Source organism: Quercus robur, chromosome 7 (assembly GCF_932294415.1).
Source record: "Quercus robur chromosome 7, dhQueRobu3.1, whole genome shotgun sequence".
NCBI classification, from domain to species: Eukaryota; Viridiplantae; Streptophyta; class Magnoliopsida; order Fagales; family Fagaceae; genus Quercus; species Quercus robur.
This window is the reverse complement of record NC_065540.1, coordinates 25,734,715-25,755,206: the sequence shown is the minus strand read 5'-3', so window position 1 is coordinate 25,755,206 and position 20,492 is coordinate 25,734,715. Positions and strand designations below refer to the sequence as shown.

The window sequence follows — 20,492 nt, the reverse complement described above, 5'->3', positions numbered from 1 at the left end:
GTCTAAAAAGTCTAAATCCATCCTGCCTCGTCCTGTGGTGCAGGGCTAAAATTTCGTCTCATTTCTGCCCCACCATCTTAGCGGGGCAAGGAAAACTTGCATGGGGTGAAGTGGGAAGGGGCGGGTCAAGTAGGATGGGGCAAAATTGTCACCTCCACCACAAATGTCTGAAGTGCAAAAACTAAATTAGAGCCTTACACCACCACCACCCCCCCCCCCCCCCTCCCCCCACCCGCGGAGGTGGCGGGAAAAAAAAAAAAAAAAAAAAACTAAGCAACCTCCAAATGTGTCAATAGATGCTTAAACACGATGCATATTGATCAAGTTCAACAAGTTTTGAAACTTGCTCCCAGTGACCATCTTTGTAAACATATTGATATGATTACAGCGGACACAATTTTTTGAAACAGTATCTCCCTCAACAACAAAGTATTTCTGACCCTTGAACAAAATAATTCTTCTGCTTGATACGTTAGAAGAGAGTTCACAAAATCCAAATTCTCACTGTGCTGCAACAAGTTGATCAGCTGAAGAATTATTTTCTAAAGGAATACATCTACTCATATAGAAAACTTCTCTTTTTGACACATTACCAATGGATGCTATAGGTGCTTTCATGACTCGTCTTCTTGATTGGTAAACGGAATGTATGCCAAGCTGCCGTAGTCTTACCTAACCATTCTGCCGGAGGTTCTTTTGTATTGTATAACAAGTTGTTTAGCTACTTGTACTGATTTTTTCAAGTGAGGTTAGGTAAAACGTGCCGGTGGCCTCAGCTTGGCAGGATGGGAATGAAGGTTGAGGGAGCAGGGAAGAAAACGTTATCGCTCATTTCAAGAATCAGTAGAATCTAAACTGCCATTGCATGATATGATAACTGTACAAATGAATATTAGATCATTGATGCTAACTATGGGAGCAATGAACTAAAATTACAAAACATGCCGAGCAATCAAGTTACTGTAAAGCAACTATGGCAATGTCATGAAGCATCTTACAGTAAATTCAGTCTCTGAACTGGTAATCAGTGGTCAAGGGGATGAATAGCTCAATGTAGGTGAACCCATGAAGCGGGTATTGCTTGAGATGAAAGACCTTTCCTCCTCTTCATTACCGGCTGCTGTGCCGCTTTTTGCCTTGCTGAGCTTTTCTAACAGAGACGTAAGTGATTCCACAATTTCAGACATTGGAGGTCGGAATTCCTTCACGGGCTGTCCCAGTCCCGGTCACATGCACAAACACACAAAAGTTGGGTAACATGATCACGACAATGCTGATTTATATACCTATATGTGTGTGTGTGTATGTGTGTAGATGTTAATGTGTGTTCACAAGCAACCTTAATGAAATGATTTTTATCAAGCTTTATAATCAAATTTAAAATAAGTTAATTATGAAACTAGACTTGAATAAAAAACTTCTAATTTCAATGTCTCAGAGCATTTTGGTGAATTAAAAAAGGCACTGCTTGGAAGTTTAAACAATAAAATAAAACTATTTTGCATAATAAAATCATGAAGCTAAAAACTATATTTTCAGCTTCATTTTAGCAAGATGTCTAACTAGATCGTTTGAATCAATTTTCTTGTAGCTTCCCAATACAACTAATTAATCCTTGATGTATAAGATAAGGGCTAATACCTGTACACAGAGGGAGACAACGTCAGCAAAACGGGAGAGAGCCTTGGGGGATATTGTTCGTTTGATGCCTGGATCAATCATGCGTTCCAAACTCTCACTGTCATGAAGCCGTGATGAAGCCCATTTCACCAGAGATTGCTCTTCCCTTGATCTTGAACTGAGTTAAAAGAGGAGAACAGACATAATAAAGAAACACAACAAGAATTTGTTAGGAAATAAAGAAAATGAGCATGAAGCATACTTATCAACTGGTTTCCTTCCCGTTAATAACTCCAAAAGCAACACCCCAAAGGCATAGATGTCACTCTTTGTGTTATCAATTCCTGGTTGGACATGTTCATGTGCAATGTAGCCAGTGTCACCAATAGCAATTTCAGAAGCCTGTTTGCATCAACATGCGATTATAATGTGTAAGTGTATTCCTTGGCCATCTTTATATCTAGCAAAGTTCCTTAATGAATTTTATTTTTCAAGACTATGTTTTAAGCTCTCTTTGTTGAGGATCTATAGTCAACCCCAAAAAATTTGGGACTAAGGCTTTGTTGTTATTGTTGTTTTTTAGGCCCTCTTTGCCTCAGCTTTTAATGAAGTTTAAGCGGCTTACTCTTAGGAACTTGTGGAAACAAACTTATAACCTAGTGCATGTGCTTGTGTGCATATGCTTTCTGATAAATTTCTGAAGAAGTGATAAGCCATTATCAATAATGGGGTGACTTATGATATGTTATATTAGTGGCCTAAATATTTTAACATATAAACAACTCTTTTTATGATGAAAGAAAAATGTTAAGAATGTTAGGAACATTTGGCCAAAGAACATTTAGCAATAATTTTCATTTGGAAAATGAAACTAATTCATGGGAGCACTTACCTTAATTTTAACTTTATTGCTTGTTAGTGGCCTCAAAACAGCTAGCCCACAATCACAGATACGAGGTGTCAGTTCTTCATCAAGTAAGATGTTGGCAGCCTTCAAGTTGCTATGAGCAACAGGAGGCGAGAATGTGGAGTGCAAATAGCTGAAAGCATCATTTAAAAAATGAAGATAATCAAAATTTAGAGAAGAAAAACTTTTTATTAGGATTGCTCCTTTTTCCTCACATGAAAGGTGTAATTTTTTAGGGGTTATCTACGCTGTTTTACCTAGCAAAATTCTTTAGGTATATACAATTTTGAACCAAATTCATACTTACAAAAGCATTGGTACAAAAGGATGCTTTCACTAAATGATTTTATCAATTACCCTAATGGTCTTTTACATCCAAATATCCAATCTATAATTGTGGAATAGCACTGGAAGATATGAATGTATTGGGGGAAAAATATAGGCACTTACTCCAAAGCCCGAGCAACACCTAGAGCAATGTGGAGACGGAGACACCATGACAGAGGCTTGTATGTTTCACAGTGTAGAGCATCATCAAGAGATAAGTTTCTAACATACTCGTACGCAAGAAGATGATGTCCATGTTCTGTACAATAGCCAATAAGCGTTACAATATTTGGGTGCCTCAAACGGGAAGCAGTCCAAATCACATCCATAAATTGTTCTTCTTCATTGAAAGAAAGTGCCACCATATTGATGTTCTTCACAGCCAAAATCTGAATCAAAAAAAAAAAAAAAAAAAAATCAATCAATCAAATAATCTCCTACTTATAATAAGTTTGAAAATTATTGTAAGATGAGGAAATATATGGTTAAGTGTAAGCTGTACTTGGCCATCAGGAAACTCAGCTTTGTAAACAGAACCAAGAGATCCCTCTCCAAGAAGGTTCCCTTCACTAAAGCTGTTTGTAGCTAATTGAAGCTCTGCCACAGTGTAAATTTTAGTTCGTGCTAGGATTCCGCATTTCTTAGAGATACTTTTTCTTCTAGATGTTTTCTCGATTCTGGTGTGGTTAATAGGAGGTATCCGCCTTGGACTACGAATGGGTGGAGTTCTCAAGGTCAAAATTGGAGGGCTTTCTTCTGGTGCAGTAGAATAGTCTGTTATCAAGTTCAAAAAACATACGGGGAAAAAATCACTAACAAAGTAATCTATGAGACAAGCATGCTTGATATCCCAAGAAGAAGCTCTGCTGTAAAGAAATGAATTGAAATCCATCCAAATTAAAATCCAGTCTTTGTGCCATTAGTCTCAGATAAGCCTTCTGCCATAAGTGACATTGTAAGCACTTGAAATTTTGGTTTCAAGGACACACTCCATTTCTAAGAAAGTTTATGCAGATGAAAGATGGATAAAAATTTAATGCTGAGTAGATAAACATATGAAACAAGAACTCCATTCATATTAATTGGAGGCTATAACAATATGGTTTAAACTTGGGTTCAACAAATATTCTTTTCATCACTCAAATGCTATAAAATCTTAGGGAAAAAGGAAATTGACAAGAAAATACAGAGAATATTGTCTACTCATTCACATGCAGAAAGAGAAGAGTAGCATTCTTGGAATGCCACTTGCAGTGGAAATATACCAGTACGGCCATTGAACTTTCACTTGCAATAAAATTTTGGCATCCTCTTTGCATAATCAAGGAGGAGAGTACAATTTTATGACAGTAAGTTAAGATTCAATTTTAATACTGAAGAGGATAATTCTATGCAAACATCAATCTTATATTTGAGTCATTATATGTAGGAACCTCTTGTCAAATTATAAAAATCAGTGATGCATTTCATCAATGCACCAATCTTTAAAACTTGCATATAAGAGTACCTCTGGCTGTAGTACTGACAGGAAGAGAGCACAGGGATCTATTGCTGTTTTCCAACATCTTATGCTTCTGTGCACGGGATCGGTTAATGCTGATTGCAATGGCAAGTGCTGCACATGTTGCCACCAGAATTCCTCCACCAACCATAAAAGCGATTCCTCCATGACCCAGCCTTTTCTTCTTGTGTCCACTTTCTTTGTGAGGGGGATAGTTCTCAACAGCACTTGACTGAGTTGTAGGAGGGGTACTAATATTTTGCTCAATTGGCACAGTTTCCAGGGGAAAATCCCAGGGTGGAGAGTTGTCCCCTACGTGGAACCTGTTTCCCCCGATCCTAATAAGAGGGAAAATGAAAAATTAATGAATTGATAATTTGATTTCATACTTAATGCAGGCGATTGAAAGGTAACCCCCATTGAAAATGAGATCACTTACCATAAATTTGGTATTGTCTGAAAATGCTTTGGTATAATGCCACTGAAAGAATTATCTTGAATGTTCCTGGCGAAAGAGATGTTTAAGCAAGCAATCAGGATCAATATAAGTTGCAAAGTGCAGCAAAGAACAGCTATTGAGAAACCTACAAGTCAGTTAGTGGAAGCTCAGCCAGGTAGGTGACTGATCCGGTGAAGTTGTTATTGTGCAAGAACCTGCATAATTTTGGAAACCAAAATAACAAATAACTCTAGAAAGACAATGTGCTTATGGTAGAACAGAAATCAAGAGCGAGGGGTGGGGACTCACAATCTAGTAAGATTTGTCAAAGATCCAAATGAACTTGGTAGATCTCCAGTAAAGTTATTGTGTGATAGGTCCCTGTTAAAGGAGTGACACAAAACATTTTATTTAAGGATGTCCATCAGATTATACTATCAATTGACAACATGCTTAATACACTTAAAGTTCAGAATAATAATCAATTCAAAAAGAGTTCCCTGTTAAAGGAGTGACACAAAACATTTAATTTAAGGATGTCCATCAGATTATATTGTCCATTGACAACATGCTTAATACACTTAAGTTTAGAATAATAATCAATTCAAAAAGAGGTTAGCCCTCTGCTTAAACCTAAATTGCACGATGAACTCATCAAATGAACTACTACAAGAAAGAAGATCAATTTGACAGTTTAACCTGGGAAGAAAAAACAGTTGCCCATCCTGATACTATATAAATAAATAAGACACTTAAGAGGCTGCACCATGAAAGAAGTTTCAGAATTGTTCAAAAGAAAAACTAGTAACAGACACCCCAAGTTCAGTTATACTAGAACTTGTTAATAGTTCATGGAATGTTGTACTTTGCATCACTTTCTTTTCACTTCAAACGCCAGGGAAAAGGAAATATAAAGATCAGGTGAAGAACACATACATCTCTCTGAGATTCTGTAAGCCAGTAAAGACATTGCCAATTGGTCCAGACAACAAATTGTGGCTTAGATTTCTACAAGAAAAGAATTAAGAGATTCTGACTGAATAACCAAAAAAAAAAAAAAAACCAAAAGCAATTCAGTAAATAGGCACTTGAAGGGATAAGTAACTCACAGATGTCGGAGATATTTCATGATCGGTAAAGAGTGGGGAATATTTTGGCTCAAATAGTTGAATGCCATATTTCTGCATTCACGAAAAAGTAGAAGAATCACCAAAAACTTGAAGGAAAAAAAAATTAAGCATATAAGAATAATAATTTAAAAAATAGGCATCTTACATATTTGTGGCATTGGGGGGTAAGCTATATGGAATTTCACCCTGAATGTTATTGTAGCTGACATCCCTAAAGAAGAAACCAGAATAAAGAATTAAATAAACAGTACAGGTAGTATTTCAATAAGAGCTAATTATAACAAGGCAGTTTCAGTTACAGGTGCTTCAAATGATGCAGGTTATTAAGCTGGTCTCCAATCCACCCAGTGAGGTTTAGTCCTTGAATTTTACTGCATAAAGTTTGTAGAACATAGAAGGGTAAGATTTTGGGCCTTTTTGGCAAAATGTGGCATTGTTAGTAGAAAAAAATAGGTTAGCTAAGTGGATTACAGGTGTATAATAGATGAATCAGAACATGACACTCCTGTCCATGACTCCTCACAGGGATCCCCACCATCCAATCTCCATCCCTTCAGTACTGGTGGGTTGTTCAGGGTCCTGTAGAGATCTTGAAGAGCACTGACTGCACAATGTAAGCAAATGAGAGCACAGCACAGCAATATTTGAACTCAAAACAAATATAGAGAGAAGCAACAATAACACTAGTATAGTACCCAGAATAAATCGAATCAGTGTAAAAAAAAAATGACGTAAATTCGAAGGTCCGGGTATCAATCTACCACACTATCGTTTATGGGAATTTCAGATTGTTTCACATATCGCGTGGAGCCCACTACACAATTGGATTGTGCATGATTTATCGTAAAGCTCAATTACAGCTGGGGGCCACAAAAAATTCAGTTATTTCCTACCCCGCCAAAATTTGGGCTCAATTTTCCCGCCAAAAATTGTGAGCACGGACAATGAAGCTTTCACAATATGGAAGCGCGAGTGTTGTACTAATTCTCTTTGATTTTTTTTTAAAAAAAAATTAAAATTTTCCTCCAATTTCTCACTAACCAAACAGAGAATAAAGAACATTCTAATCACAGATTATCACTAAAATGCCTAAACTATATCAATTTTCCTATAAAAGAATCCAATGAAAGATAAAACGCAAGAAAATCAAGAAAGAGAATTAAAGAAAAAAAAAAAAAAGGGATCCACAGAATTACCTTCAAGTGGATTGGTAAATGCCTTAGCTTGTGAAGCCAGAGTTGCCGAGAAGACAACTACCACGAGACACAAACATAGATACTGTTTGGCCATATTTCTTTTTCTCGAGAATCAGACTAGGAATTCTTGGTGCTTCCCTGAAAATTACAGAGACAGTTCTCAGTGAAACAGTACAAGTCTATAGAAAACACGAAGAAAATAAAAAATTTCAATCCAAGGCGGCCAATTAAGTAATTGTAAAAAACTTGTCTACATAACAGTTTTTAACTACAAGTTTCTGTCATTTTCCTCTGTTTTCTCAGAGTCCAAACAGAGCAGAGCAGAGTACTGCTAAAAGTACCAGTGCACATTGATAAAACACGATCAAGAACACAATTCCAAGCGAATAAAAACGTAAATTGAAGTTCAGAAATATATCGTGAAAAATAGTGAAATTTTGGACCTCCAAAGCCAAAAAGAACACTGAAAATCAGCCAGAAACAGTCACAGAAGTTTGATCAATTTCGCAAGAAAAAGTTAGTTAGAACAAGAAAGCTGTTAAGAAATGAAAAGCTCTAGAAAATGAAAACTGTTAAGCTATATTCTCTGTGTTTCAGTGAGAGAGAGAGAGAGAGAGAGAGAGAGAGAGAGATTTGTGTTTAGAACAGAATGTTTACTGTGGAGGTTTGTACTTTGCAGTTTACACTCTGATACTGAATAGAATCTTTGCTGAGCTGGCATCCATCCACGTCAGCAAATTCCGTTACGATTAATATACCAACACGTGCTCATGTCATGTGTAACTTTTTTTGGGCTCACCAAGTTGGGCTTCAAGTTTTTTTAGTTCGGCCCATTAAGAGAACATTTCCTGAGCCCTGAAACTCGAAGCCTCACCTCACTGTAAAAAATGTAACGAAGCTCTCTCTCAAGTCTCAACCATGGCGGAATTGAACCAAGGCAACACCAATGGAGCTGAGGAACCAGAAGAAGACGACGACTACATGGGGGATCTCTCTCGTTTTATTCCACCGGAAACCTCTCTCCCTCCAAAACCTGCTTCCAAAAAGGTCAGTTTATGCCTTGTTTGGTTCCCTAGAAAACTTTGTGACAATAATAATTGCCAAAATTGTCTAGGGTTCTATCGCTTTTACGATTTACTTCACAGCTTAGTACTGAATTCTACTTTCTTTTTCTCTTTCGTTACTTTCTCAGCGCGTAATTGCCCCAGTGTTTCACAAATTATTCGACAACGAAACCCTACCACTTGAATACTTCTAGGAAAATTCCAAACCCTAAAGTAATCGTAATGTGGAGAAAATTTCTTTTTCTTTTTTTACTTAATTCATATTTAAGGTTGTCTTGTTCCTGTGAAAATTATGAGCCTGTTGAATTGAAGTATTTTTTTTCCGCTTATTATTTATAAAGGGCTTAATAGTGTAGAATACAAACCCTGTTTGGTTGCCGAGAAAAATGAAAAAAGGAAAGATGAGAAAATGTTTGATGTGGTGTTGTATGTATTTTGGCGGGAGTTTAAACAGTATTATTGGTTTTCAATATTTTAATCTAATTAGCTGCATGAACTATGAAGCTATGTTTATATTAGATTAGTGTTTGTTTTGGGTCATCAGCAAGGAGGAAGAATTAAAAAGTAATGTTTTTAAACCAAGAAATGGAACGCTTTGGGGTTAAAAAGAAAATATAAAAAAATTGAAATTTCTTCAGATTGAAATTTAGGCAATTTTTCAGCTTGATGCTTGAACCTTTTTAGACATGAAATTTAAAGTGGGTTAACTTAGTTTTCTCAACAACAAATGGGGAGATAGGGTCATAATTTTCTTTATTTTTCCTTTCTTTTCCTACTTTAGGGACCAAATGGAACAATACTTAAACCTTTTTCTTTAAGGATTATTAGTATGCAAACATTAACCGCTTAATTTTTCCAACAAGAAACCCAGAGCTTTGAATTACCAAGAACAAGATTGACTCAAAGGAAAGTGGAAGCAAACCTACTACCCGGTTCGGTTGCCTTCAAAATTGAGGAAAATATGCAAAGAAATTATAGTTTCTACTTTTCTTTTGCTGGGTTCAATGAGAATGAAGAAATATATTTATTGTTTAAATTATTGTTTTGCAAATAACTTGCCTTTTCCTTTATTTTCTCCTTGCTTTCCGCAGGTCTCCAACAACAAAACCCTAATTGCTCAATCCTCCAAGAAGCAGTCCAAAATTTTAAACTGGCAAGAACGGCGTAAACTTGAAAGAGAGCGAAAGCAGCAAGAGGAGGATGAGCAAACATTAGCAAAAGTGGAGGCACCAATCCCACAATCCAACATTGGATTCAAACTTCTGAAGCAAATGGGGTACACTCCTGGTTCAACCCTAGGAAAGGAGGGGTCAGGCAGGATTGAACCTGTGGGGATTGAGATTCGAAGGTCACGAGCTGGGATTGGTCGAGAGGACCCCCACAAGGAGAAGAGGAAGGAGGAGGAGCTCATGGCTGAGAAGAAGAGGAGAAAAGTAGAAACTTTGATGGTAGAGTTTGGGTCTTGGCAGAAGTCACAGTGGCATAGTCGAAAAGTTGTAGTTAATTTTAAAAAGGCAAAGGCCGCTCTTGATCAATTGGAGAATAAGGAATTTGTGGAGCCTGAGAAGAATGAGGATGAAGAGGAGGGTGAACAGGCAGAAGATGAAGAGGAGGAGATAACAGAAGAGGTACGTATTTTCCATTTATGTTTGTCATCTAGACGCTAGGCATAAGCTATTTTTGGCTTTAGTACATGGAAATTGGTGTCATTTGATTGTGAAATGGTAGTGGAACATTTTCTTCATTTGGCCAGGAATGCCTCTTATGCTGGTTCTTATGTTCTCTTCTGCAATAGTAACTTAGATGGATCAACCAGACTATGCAGTAATCATTATCTGATTTTTAAGTTGTGATGTAACAACAACAACAACAACAAAGCCTTAGTCCCAAAATTTGGGGTTAGCTATGGATCCTCGACAATTAGATTGGGTCAACCGCATGAATTATTTTCCTCCATTTTATTCTATCTGAAGGCATTAACTCTGTTACTTCCCTAATTGACATGTCATTTTTTATTACTTCTACTAATGTTATTTTTGGCCTTCTACTTTTTTTTTTCCATTCCATTTACTTGGATCAACTCACTCTTTCTTATTGGTTCATTACTCGCTCTCCTTTAAATATGACTAAATCATCTCAAATGATTCTCCTCATCTTTTTATCAATAGGGGCTACTCTTATCACTAGTACAAAGAGATATAGGGAATGTTTGGTTAGGGTGTTTGAACAACTGTTTTCAGTGTTTATACAATGAAAACTGTGAGCCAAAAAAAAAAAAAAAAAAAAAAAAAAACGCGTTTGGTAAATGTGTTTTTTACTAGAGTGTTTGAGTTACATTGCTCATTTTAGGGTGTTTAAACACTGAATTTTGAAAATTCCTCTTACCAGTTTTCAGTTTTCAAACAACGTTATTGTCATCTTCCTATTAAGTATGAACTACTTTTTTTTTTTTTTGTCTCTCTCAATGAGCCTTAGGCAGTAGGTTCCTTGGAGGCCTGGCTACCTCGAATTAGTCATAAATCTTGTTTTAGTTTGTTTCATTGGTTCAGTATGGGTGGATTTAGAAGTTTTTTTATTGAATCTAAGTTGTTTCAGTTGGTGGTGGAGGAAGGGAGGAACTTTTACTCCCTTAAGATTTTTGAACAGGGTAAATATTACATGCAATCGGTTTTTATGGGTAAGAGTGCAACACTCTTGGTGATGCGGAGTCTGGAACACACCGTGATAGGGGTTAATCCGAAGCATTTTTTCACGTTCAGGGATGGTGATTCTGCCTATACTTTGCAACGAGGGTCCAACTCGTTTGGACAGTACTTATCTGTGACCGAGCTTAAGGTTGGGGGGTTGCGGAGAACTATCATTATTCCTGCTGGTAAGTCACAAGGAGGATGGAGAACTTTTGGGATTGAATTAAGAATATTGGAACCTTCCCAATATGCGGTGGGTGGATTGAATTTTGTACCGTACAAGTATGAGCAGGTTTGAAAAACTAGGTCCTATGTGGAAGCTGTTAAAGCTCCAGTATAGGCAAGGTTGAAGCCTATTCAGCAGCCTTTTATCAAAGAAAAGGTCAAGGATGGTGCCGTGGAGAAGATTTTGGAGCGTCCGAGAGACAATTCTCACACACAGGTTGTACTTTATGAAACTCAGGCCGGAAATTTTCCCTAGGCAGCCATGGGTGGTGGTGAGGGTGGAGAAGGTAGTATTAATGGTAAGAATAATATTGAGGAGAAAATCCCGGAGGGAAATAAGCTCAATATTCCTTTGAATTTTAATTCGAATTCAAAAATTGTTGAGTTTGGAAAGTTGCATGATAATAGGAGATCACGTTGGTTAGGGAGAGGCCTGATTGTGGCTGTGAATGAGTTTGGAAAGAGGCGGGTTTCCTGGGATAGAGTTAAGGGTGGTCAAAAAGTTGGCAACTGGGTGGTAAGGGAGAGTAATATTGATAACGTAAGTAACATAAGTAAAACAGTGGGGCTGGGCCCATGCAAGTAGACAGATAACGTAAGTAAAACAGTGGGCCTTTTGGGAAGTAAGGGGTTTGTTGTGGGCCTGGGTTTGGCAAGCCCATGTTTCTTTGAGGCTGGAGAGAGTTCTACTAATGGCCTTAATGTTCTAGAGTCCTTTCATCTGGATTGTTTAGCTAATACGAGCTTGAGTAGGAGTGAAACCACTGAACCGAAGAAACTTGAGAGTTCCAGGGACTTACCCACTACAGCGGTGATGCTTGCGACGTCGCCGGAAGTGATCTCGACCATGGGCTCTTCTGTGGCAGCGACGATAGTGGCCAGCGAGGGTGGTCAGCTCAGCCTGGACCGGTTCGCTTCAGCTCTCACCGTGCCGATAGGACTAGAGGAAGTGGCCCATGCATCCCACGACCTGATATCAGTGATCGGTGACCTGTGTGGGTCGATGGTGGTGCCGGTGTTGTCCTCGGCCACGATGTCTTCTAGTTTTGCACTGGAAGTGATAGGTGCTGATAGTCTTAGTGGTTCGAGAATTCAGACCCAGCCCTCCACCATGCCGGTTAAGCTAGTGGGGGTGGTCCAGGCACACAGTGAGTCTCCTCAGGTGGCAAAGGAAGATGGGGAAGAGGATTTTGTGGGTTCAGAAGGTTCGGATACTACAAATTATGATTTTGAGTCTAAGGGAGTTAATTTACCGGGCCCCACTATTAGGGAGTTGGTTGGAGACTTGGATAAGTCTTAGGGTAATTCCAAAGAATGGATGCTACAATTGCGTGATGGTAGGCAATTAGTGATCCCATTGTCTTTGTATCGATCTCCAGATTGTATGTCAATCTGCTCTAGTTTGGAGGGTGAGTGTGTACCAGGTAATGTGTCTATTACTAATGCAGGGCAAATGGTTAGTTGGGCAGATGAGGATGTGGGGCCAGTAGAGTCTTTGTCTGTGGTTCCCGGGACAGAGAATGAGATGTGGGAATTTGATGAAAGGTTGAGGTGTTGTGAGAGAGGTGATGAGCCATTAGTTGTGGTAGTTTTGGCCACTGAAGGTCCGTTGGAGTTGGTGTCCACTCAGGTGAAGGAGATTGATTGTAAGGAGAGTGTGGATAATTGTCAACTATCACAATGGGTAACCAATAGGATAAAGACTTTTAAGAAATCTGTGGGCACTTCGCTGGAAGGTTTTGAGGAGCAGATTACAGGATTGTTATTAGCTATAGAGGCCAAAAAGAAAGATAAACAGAAACTTGTGGTGGGTGAATAGATGAAGTTGGTCAAGTCAGGTCAGAAAGGTCAGCGGGAGTTGAAAAATTTGTTGTCTTCTTTGAATGTTGAGTATGATCCAAATAAAGCAAGGAGTGCAAGTTCTAAGCGGGCAGTTGTGTCTTATCAATGAATGCGAAGATTATTTCTTGGAATGCTAGGGGGTTGAATGAGCAGGATAAAAGGCTCAGGGTGAGAAATCTGATTAGGAAATGGGGGCCAGATGTGGTTTGTCTTCAAGAAACCAAAATGGGGCTGATTAATAGAGCGGTGATTCGTAGTTTGTGGGGTGGCCAACATGTTGACTGGTCTTATTTAGGTAGTTGTGGAGCTTCTAGTGGGGTGTTAGTGATGTGGGATACTCGGGTAGTGAATAAAATGGAGGAAGCAGTGGGGAGATTTTCGGTTTCTTGTAAGTTTACAAGTGTGTTAGATCAGTTTGTTTGGGCGTTTACTGGTGTTTATGGTCCTAATCTATTCAGAGACAGGAGGTTTTTATGGGAGGAACTTTGTGGCTTGAATAGCTGGTGGACTGTTCCATGGTGTATGGGTGGTGACTTTAATATGGTTAGGTTCCCTTCCGAACGTTTGGGGTCTAATTCTTTCACTACTACTATGCGGGAGTTTTCCAATTTTATTTCGGAGCAGGGTCTAATTGATTTGCCATTGCAAGTGGGTACTTTTACTTGGTCCAATGATAGAGAAGTTGCCTCGAAGGCTAGGCTGGACAGGTTTTTGTTCTCTGCAGATTGGGAGGATAAGTTTCCAACAGTTTCACAAAGACGGATGTCTAGGTTGTGCTCGGATCATTTCCCAATTGTCCTTGAGGGTGGCTCTTTTCAGAGAGGGTGTATGCCGTTTAGATTTGAGAATATGTGGCTTAAGGATGAAGGTTTTGTGGATAGGGTTCGGTCTTGGTGGGATTCCTACCAGGTTCATGGTGCACCAAGTTTTATTCTGGCCAATAAATTAAAGCTCCTTAAAAATGATTTGAAAAAATGGAATGTGGAGGTGTTTGGTCATGTTGAAGCTCGAATTAAAAAATTGTGGAAGGATCTTAGTGTTCTGGAGAACATGGAGGATAGTCGGGGATTATCAGCAGAGGAAAGGGGGGAAATGGGAAGAATTCGTGATGAGTTAGAAAAATCAACTTTGTTGGAAGAAATATGTTGGAGGCAGAAATCTAGAGTTCTCTGTGTTAGGGAAGGAGATCGGAATACTAAATTTTTCCACCGTATAGCTAACTCTCATAGGAGGGTTAATTCTATTAATAGGCTTATGGTGGGTGGGGTGCTATCTTCAGACCCAGCTGCTATAGCAGACTGTATCTCTCAGTTTTATAGGCAACTTTACTTTGAGGAGGTGGCTCACAGACCTGTCTTAGATGATGTGGATTTTTCTAGCATCTCGGTGGAAGATGCAAGTTGGCTAGATAGGCCTTTTGAGGAAGAAGAGGTGTTTGAGGTGATCCATGAGTGTAATGGTGATAAGGCACCTGGTCCAAATGGCTTTTCCATGGCATTTTTCCAGTCTTGTTGGGGTGGCTTGAAATCTGAAATTATGGATGTATTCCACAACTTCCATACTCAGGCAGTGTTTGAGAAGAGTCTTAATGCTTCGTTCCTTGCCCTTATTCCTAAGAAAGTGGATGCTGTGGAGGTCAAGGATTTTCGGCCTATCAGCTTAGTTGGTGGGATTTATAAGATTATTTCTAAGGTGTTGGCTAATCGGCTTCGTAGGGTGGCACATGTGCTTATTTCGGATTCACAAAATGCTTTTGTGAAGGGTAGACAGATTTTGGATTCCGTCTTGATTGCTTCTGAATGTATTGATAGTAGATTGAAGTCAGGAGTTCCAGGTGTGCTGTGTAAATTGGATGTGGAGAAGGCGTATGATCATGTGAGTTGGGATTTTTTGATGTATATGTTGCAGCGTTGTGGTTTCTCAGAGAAATGGAGAAAATGGATAAAGTATTGCATTTCAACTGTAAAGTTTTCTATCCTGATCAATGGTAGCCCAATTGATTTCTTTGGAAGTTCTAGAGGGCTTTGGCAAGGGGATCCTTTATCTCCATTGTTGTTTGATATTGTGATGGAGGCTTTAAGTCGTATGTTGGATGTGGCTGCCTCCGCTGGGGAATTCTTAGGCTTTTTTGTGGGTAGTACGGCTGGTCAATCAGTGATGGTGTCTCACTTTTTATTTGCAGATGACACTCTGATTTTTTGTGATGCTGAACCTTCTCAGATTGCTAATTTGAGGGCGATTCTTGCTAGATTTGAGGAGGTGTCAGGGCTTCATATTAATTTGGGGAAATCCGAGTTGGTTCCTGTTGGTGGGGTACCCAATGAGGTTTTGGTGGGTCTGTTGGGGTGTGGATAGTCTTCTCTACCCTTGAAATATTTGGGCCTTCCATTAGGTGCAAAATTTAAGGATTTGCCTGATTGGAATCCTATCTTAGAGAGAATGGAGAGGAGATTAGCAGGTTGGAAGAGAATGTATTTATCTAAAGGGGGTAAGGTGACACTCATTAAAAGCTCACTATCTTCTTTACCTACATACTTTCTTTCCCTTCTTCCTTTACTAAGTAAGGTGGCTAAGCGTATGGAGAAATTACAGAGAGATTTTTTGTGGAATGGGATTGGAGGTGAACCTAAAATTCATTTACTTAATTGGGCCAAGGTTTGTAGGCCTTTGTAGGTTGGGGGGTTGGGTACCTTTAATTCTGCCTTACTAGGTAAATGGTTGTGGAGGTATGGCTCGGAGACTGATGCTTTATGGAGGAGGGTTATAGAGGCAAAATACGGGAACATTTAGGGTGGTTGGTGTACGAAGAAGGTGACAAGTCCTTATGGGGTCAGCTTGTGGAGATACATTAGAAGTGGCTGGTTGAACTTCTCTAAACTTCTTGTTTATGATGTGGGGGATGATACTAGAGTGAAATTTTGGAAGCATGTGTGGTGTGGGGATTGTACCCTCCAAGAGGCCTTTCCGGAGCTTTACTGTCTTAGTAGGTCAAAGGATTCCTCAGTGGCTGAAGTTATGGGTTGGTCGGCTGGGAGATTTCATTGGAATGTGCAATTTCGTCGTCCACCACAAGATTGGGAAGAGGAAGCCTTTGATCAGTTTATGGAATTGGTATATTCTTCGTCAGTGCGAGGGTTTGGCTTAGATAAGGTTTGTTGGAAGCCTGCAAGGAATAGAGGTTTTGGGGTTAGAGGTTATTATAGTTCCTTCTACCCTCCTAATCTTGTTTCCTATCCATGGAAAATGATATGGCAATTGAAGGTTCCTCCAAGGGTAGCTTTCTTTTCTTGGTCTGCTTCCTTAGGTAAGATCTTAACAACAGATAACCTTCGTAAAAGGCGAGTGATAGTGCTTGACTGGTGCTATATGTGTAAGAGGTGTGGGGAGTCGGTGGATCATCTTCTACTTCATTGTTCCATAGCTTGGGAGTTGTGGTCTTTGGCTTTCTGCTTGTTTGGTATTCAATGGATTATGCCTCATACTGTTCTTGAGTTGTTTGAGGCTTGGGAAGGAAAGTTTGCGCGACATCGTCACATTGATGTTTGGAAATTAGTGCCTCATTGCTTGATTTGGTGTGAAAGGAATGCTAGAAGCTTTGAGGGTTGCGAACGCTCTTTGCTGGAGATTAAATCCTTTTTCTTACGCACACTCTTTGAATGGAGTGTGGTTTTTTCTCATTTTTCTTGTTCTTCCTTTTCTATTTTTCTTAACCGTTGTTCTTTTGTTTCTTGATTTGTGCCCCCATAGTACATCCCCAATGTACTCGGTTTGGCAATTTTTTATTATTAATAATATTCTTACGTTATTTATCAAAAAAAAAGTTTTCAAACAACGTTGCTCAATGGCACTTTTGTAAATATGTTGAAAATCATGGGGCCCAATTGATTAGACAAAAAAGAAACTGAATTCTCTCTTCTCAAATAAAAATAATAATAAATGGTATTGTGCTTGTAAGCTTTTAAAAAATAAAACACACACATACCAAACATACAATTATATTTTTTCACACACTGAAACATGTTATTTGAAATATGGTACCAAACACATTTTTTGCTTTATGAATAGTGTTCAACAACACTTTTTAAACCACAGTTTTCACATCATTTTAAACAACGATACTAGAAATCTCCAATCAAACGGGCCCATTCGAATTATGTTGATCCTTGATGCAAACCTATAGTAATAGGAAACTCACTTGAGATTCCTCCACTTGTTCTCTCACACTAGATACAGCTTTGTCATACATTTCCTTAATAAACTTAATATACTTTAGAGGAATTCCTTTCTTCTCCAAAACCCATCACATAACCTCTCTAGGGACTCTATCATATGCTTTCTCAAGATCAATGAAAACCATATGAAGATCCTTACAGGACTCTATTTTTTCCATTAGACATCTAATTAAGAAAATAGCTTCCATGGTAGATTGTCCTAGCATAAAACCAAATTGATTTTCCAATATTGTTGTTTCATGTCTTAACCTCTGTTCAATCAATCTTTCCCAAAGTTTCATAGTGTGACTCATGAGTTAATTCCAAGGTAATTTGTATAGTTTTGAATATCCCCTTGTTTTTGTAAGTATTAAAGTACTTCTCCTCCACTCACTAGGCATTTTTTTTAATATTTAAGATCTTATTGAGAAGGTTTTTCAACCAACATACCCCCACATCATGCAAGCACTTTCAAACTTCAATGGGGATTCCATATGGTCCCATGGCTTTTCCCATTTTCATCCTCTTTAATGCTTTCTTTACCCTAGTCGTCCAAATTCTTTGAACAAACCTATGGTCTCTATCCTCTATTGGATCACCCAAATCACTCCAATCATTCATACTTTTTCCGTTAAAAAGTTTATCAATATATCTTTTCCATCTCTCTTTAATTCTTTATCTTAATCATCCTAATTCTTTGAACAAACCTAAGGTCTCCATCCTCCATTGGACTACCCAAATCACTTGAATCTTTCATATTGTTTCCATTAAAAAGTTTATCAAAATAACTTTTCCATCTCTCTTTAATTTGCTCTTCTTTTACTAGCACTCTTTGATTTTCACCTTCAATATACTTGTGATGTAAACAGAAGGCAAATACTACTTGCAGCCCACATATAAGTCAGAAATGACACAGGCATTTTCTCTGGCATCTCGCTTTCTCACGTCTAATTACAGAAAACATATGAATTGAAGTTTACAAAAAAAAAAAAATGAGCCATGAGTGATTCAATTCCTGCAGTGTAACTAATTTTATGAGAATAAGAAAGAAAGAGATGTTATAGTGATTATATGACCTTTCTTTCTATTAATTTTCACTCCAAAACCCTATAATAAAAGCTTCTTTTACATTCTTGGGATGGTAAACAGTGGATTAGGATCCGGTGTATTGAACTGGGTGCAATTACCCCCTTCCCCTCTCACAAATTTTTTTTTTTTTACCACTTCACTTTTTAACTTTTAATTTTTTTTACTTATTTTAATACTTTTTATTTAATGGTTGAGATTGAAAGTTGCTTTTTTTCAAGTTTCAATCTCAGCCATTGAAAGCAATTTCATATGGTGCAATAATCTCAAGCCGTAAACAGTGATTGGTCATCAGGGTATATCTGCATTTGAAGTTTTCAAGTTATTCCTATGATTGAATTTATACATTCAAGTATGTGGGTCTGGGTGAAAAGTGAAAACCGACATAGGCTTATGTGTGAAAACAAGCTATTAACCTGTTTCTATCAATATAGCGAAGACAATTATATGATCTATGGACTGAAGGATGTGACAACTAGGATGGACCAGCCGAGTTTTAATTACTTAGGATCGCTTCATTTTCATCATTAGGCTACATTTAATCTAAACATGGCTATGATTTTCATATTTGATCTTTGCTCATAATCTGTCTCTTGCTTTTGAGTTCATTACGTATGCACTTGGTAAATGTATAGTGGGTGATAATCACACTATTATATGCAGGATTTGCAGGATATATTGATGAAACTTAGAGATGAATATCAGTACTGCCTCTTCTGTGGATGTCGGGTGAGTTGGGTATAATTACGTTTCAATACTTAAAAGCAGTGCTTAAGATTTTACTATATGTTGCTCTCAAACTGACATTGCTACTATAAATACTAATCCATGATACTAAACCCAAATTCTAATAGCTCTTTCCCCTCACCCTTTCATCTTTCTTCTTTCAGTATGAATCAGTGGAGGCACTGTTGGCTAACTGCCCAGGAACTGATGAAGATGACCATTAAAACTGTAAGAGTTGCTAGCTCTATTCCAATGGAAGATTAGGTGTACAGCTGTTATTTTTGCAAGTGGATCTCTTTCTCAGTGCTCTGCCATCCCACTATCATGAGATGAGTGGATAGCAGAAATGAGTCTCCAAAAGAGCAACTTGATCCCGGGGTTTCCCATCAATTGGATTAGACCTGTACACCATGTATATACATTCTTTGAATATTCTCCCATGTAAAGGATTAAGAACCACACAAAATTATAGAATTCACTGAATTCTCTCATGGGAGGAGTTGTACGTGTATTGAAGGATCACAGGGACTGACAAAAAGCTTCCCTAGTCATATGATATTTAGAACGCAAGAATTTTCTGTTTGATGAGGTTCCAACTAGCCTGCCCCATTGTATAGCACTGCGATAGAGAAACAGTGCGTGGACCTATATTTTAAAATTTATAGTCAATAATGCTATGGATACAATTTTATTCGCAACATATTCACAGTTGTTGAAGTGATCAATTGAGTGATGTGTCCATGAGTGTCAGTTGTGTTTATCATCTATAGTCAACTGCTTCTGCAATTGTAATTGTTTAAGTGGTTAATTGAGTGATGTGTCCATGAGTGTCAATTGTGTTTATCATCTATAGTCAACTGCTTATGCAATTGTAAAATTTGTTGTCCGGAAGTATGCATTGCACTTGCACACGAATTCGTGGGCAGTCCACTAGTAAGGAAGCCACTAGCAAGATGGATGCTTAAGTGACAAGCATTATTTACAGGTAAAGAAAATCTTTTTAATCACAGCTAAACCTTAAGTTCCAAATGTGAATATCAATAGCAACGCCAGTTCTCTTTTATTAAGAGAATCAAAGTTTGAATTCCCCAACTATTGAATTATCAAAATAATTTTAGGATCGACTATAAATACTCAACCATCAACATACTAATTAGAGTCAGCCACATGCATTCTAAATTCGTAATAGAGAGGCCACAAAGTGTAATTGTAATAAATTCATAATAATAAAATGGTTAAATTTTATGTAGATCATCAACCTATCTCTTCCTCCTCGTTTGAAACCACTAAACAAAATATGACACTAGCAGAAACACAAACATAATTAGTGCCAACCTTCCAGTCAATTCATCCATTTTCACTCCAACCACCACTGGTTGGACAATGTATTTCTCATGCTCAATCAGTAAAAGACCAGCATCTTTTATTTATCACTTGATATATATATGCTGGTTATATACATGGGTTCCATCTTCCATGGCACTAAAGTAAAGAGACCATAATTAGCCGCCCTGAGAAGGTGAAGGATTAG

The 20,492-nt window shown here is 38.2% G+C and overlaps 2 protein-coding genes across 2 annotated transcripts; one reads left to right on the top strand and one right to left on the bottom strand.

Annotated features, from left to right (window-relative positions):
- Window positions 1-512: 512 nt before the first annotated feature.
- LOC126692934 (protein STRUBBELIG-RECEPTOR FAMILY 2) lies at window positions 513-7,284 on the bottom strand. The gene is made up of 16 exons (XM_050388751.1): window positions 7,121-7,284; window positions 6,396-6,528; window positions 6,224-6,295; window positions 6,070-6,135; window positions 5,904-5,975; window positions 5,731-5,802; window positions 5,104-5,175; window positions 4,944-5,009; window positions 4,795-4,860; window positions 4,362-4,693; window positions 3,357-3,628; window positions 2,978-3,243; window positions 2,513-2,660; window positions 1,883-2,022; window positions 1,642-1,798; window positions 513-1,211 (listed from the first exon to the last, which is right to left on the bottom strand). The coding sequence occupies exons 1-16, from the start codon at window positions 7,212-7,214 to the stop codon at window positions 1,032-1,034; spliced, it is 2,208 nt and encodes a 735-aa protein (XP_050244708.1). The 5' UTR covers window positions 7,215-7,284; the 3' UTR covers window positions 513-1,031.
- Window positions 7,285-7,983: 699 nt separating this feature from the next.
- On the top strand, window positions 7,984-19,661 carry LOC126692937 (uncharacterized). The gene is made up of 4 exons (XM_050388754.1): window positions 7,984-8,167; window positions 9,276-9,812; window positions 18,899-18,964; window positions 19,126-19,661. Exons 1-4 carry the CDS (start codon window positions 8,039-8,041, stop codon window positions 19,183-19,185), a joined length of 792 nt encoding a protein of 263 aa, XP_050244711.1. The 5' UTR covers window positions 7,984-8,038; the 3' UTR covers window positions 19,186-19,661.
- The last annotated feature ends 831 nt before the right edge of the window (window positions 19,662-20,492 follow it).

Coding starts and splice junctions, on each gene's coding strand:
- LOC126692934 (XM_050388751.1), bottom strand. CDS start 7,214: ATGGCCAAACAGTATCTATGTTTGTGTCTCGTGGTAGTTGTCTTCTCG. Junction 5,803..5,903: donor ATGAAATATCTCCGACATCT/GTGAGTTACTTA, acceptor CTTTTCTTGTAG/AAATCTAAGCCACAATTTGT. Junction 5,176..5,730: donor TTACAGAATCTCAGAGAGAT/GTATGTGTTCTT, acceptor CTCCTTTAACAG/GGACCTATCACACAATAACT.
- LOC126692937 (XM_050388754.1), top strand. CDS start 8,039: ATGGCGGAATTGAACCAAGGCAACACCAATGGAGCTGAGGAACCAGAA. Junction 8,168..9,275: donor CAAAACCTGCTTCCAAAAAG/GTCAGTTTATGC, acceptor TGCTTTCCGCAG/GTCTCCAACAACAAAACCCT. Junction 9,813..18,898: donor AGGAGGAGATAACAGAAGAG/GTACGTATTTTC, acceptor TATTATATGCAG/GATTTGCAGGATATATTGAT.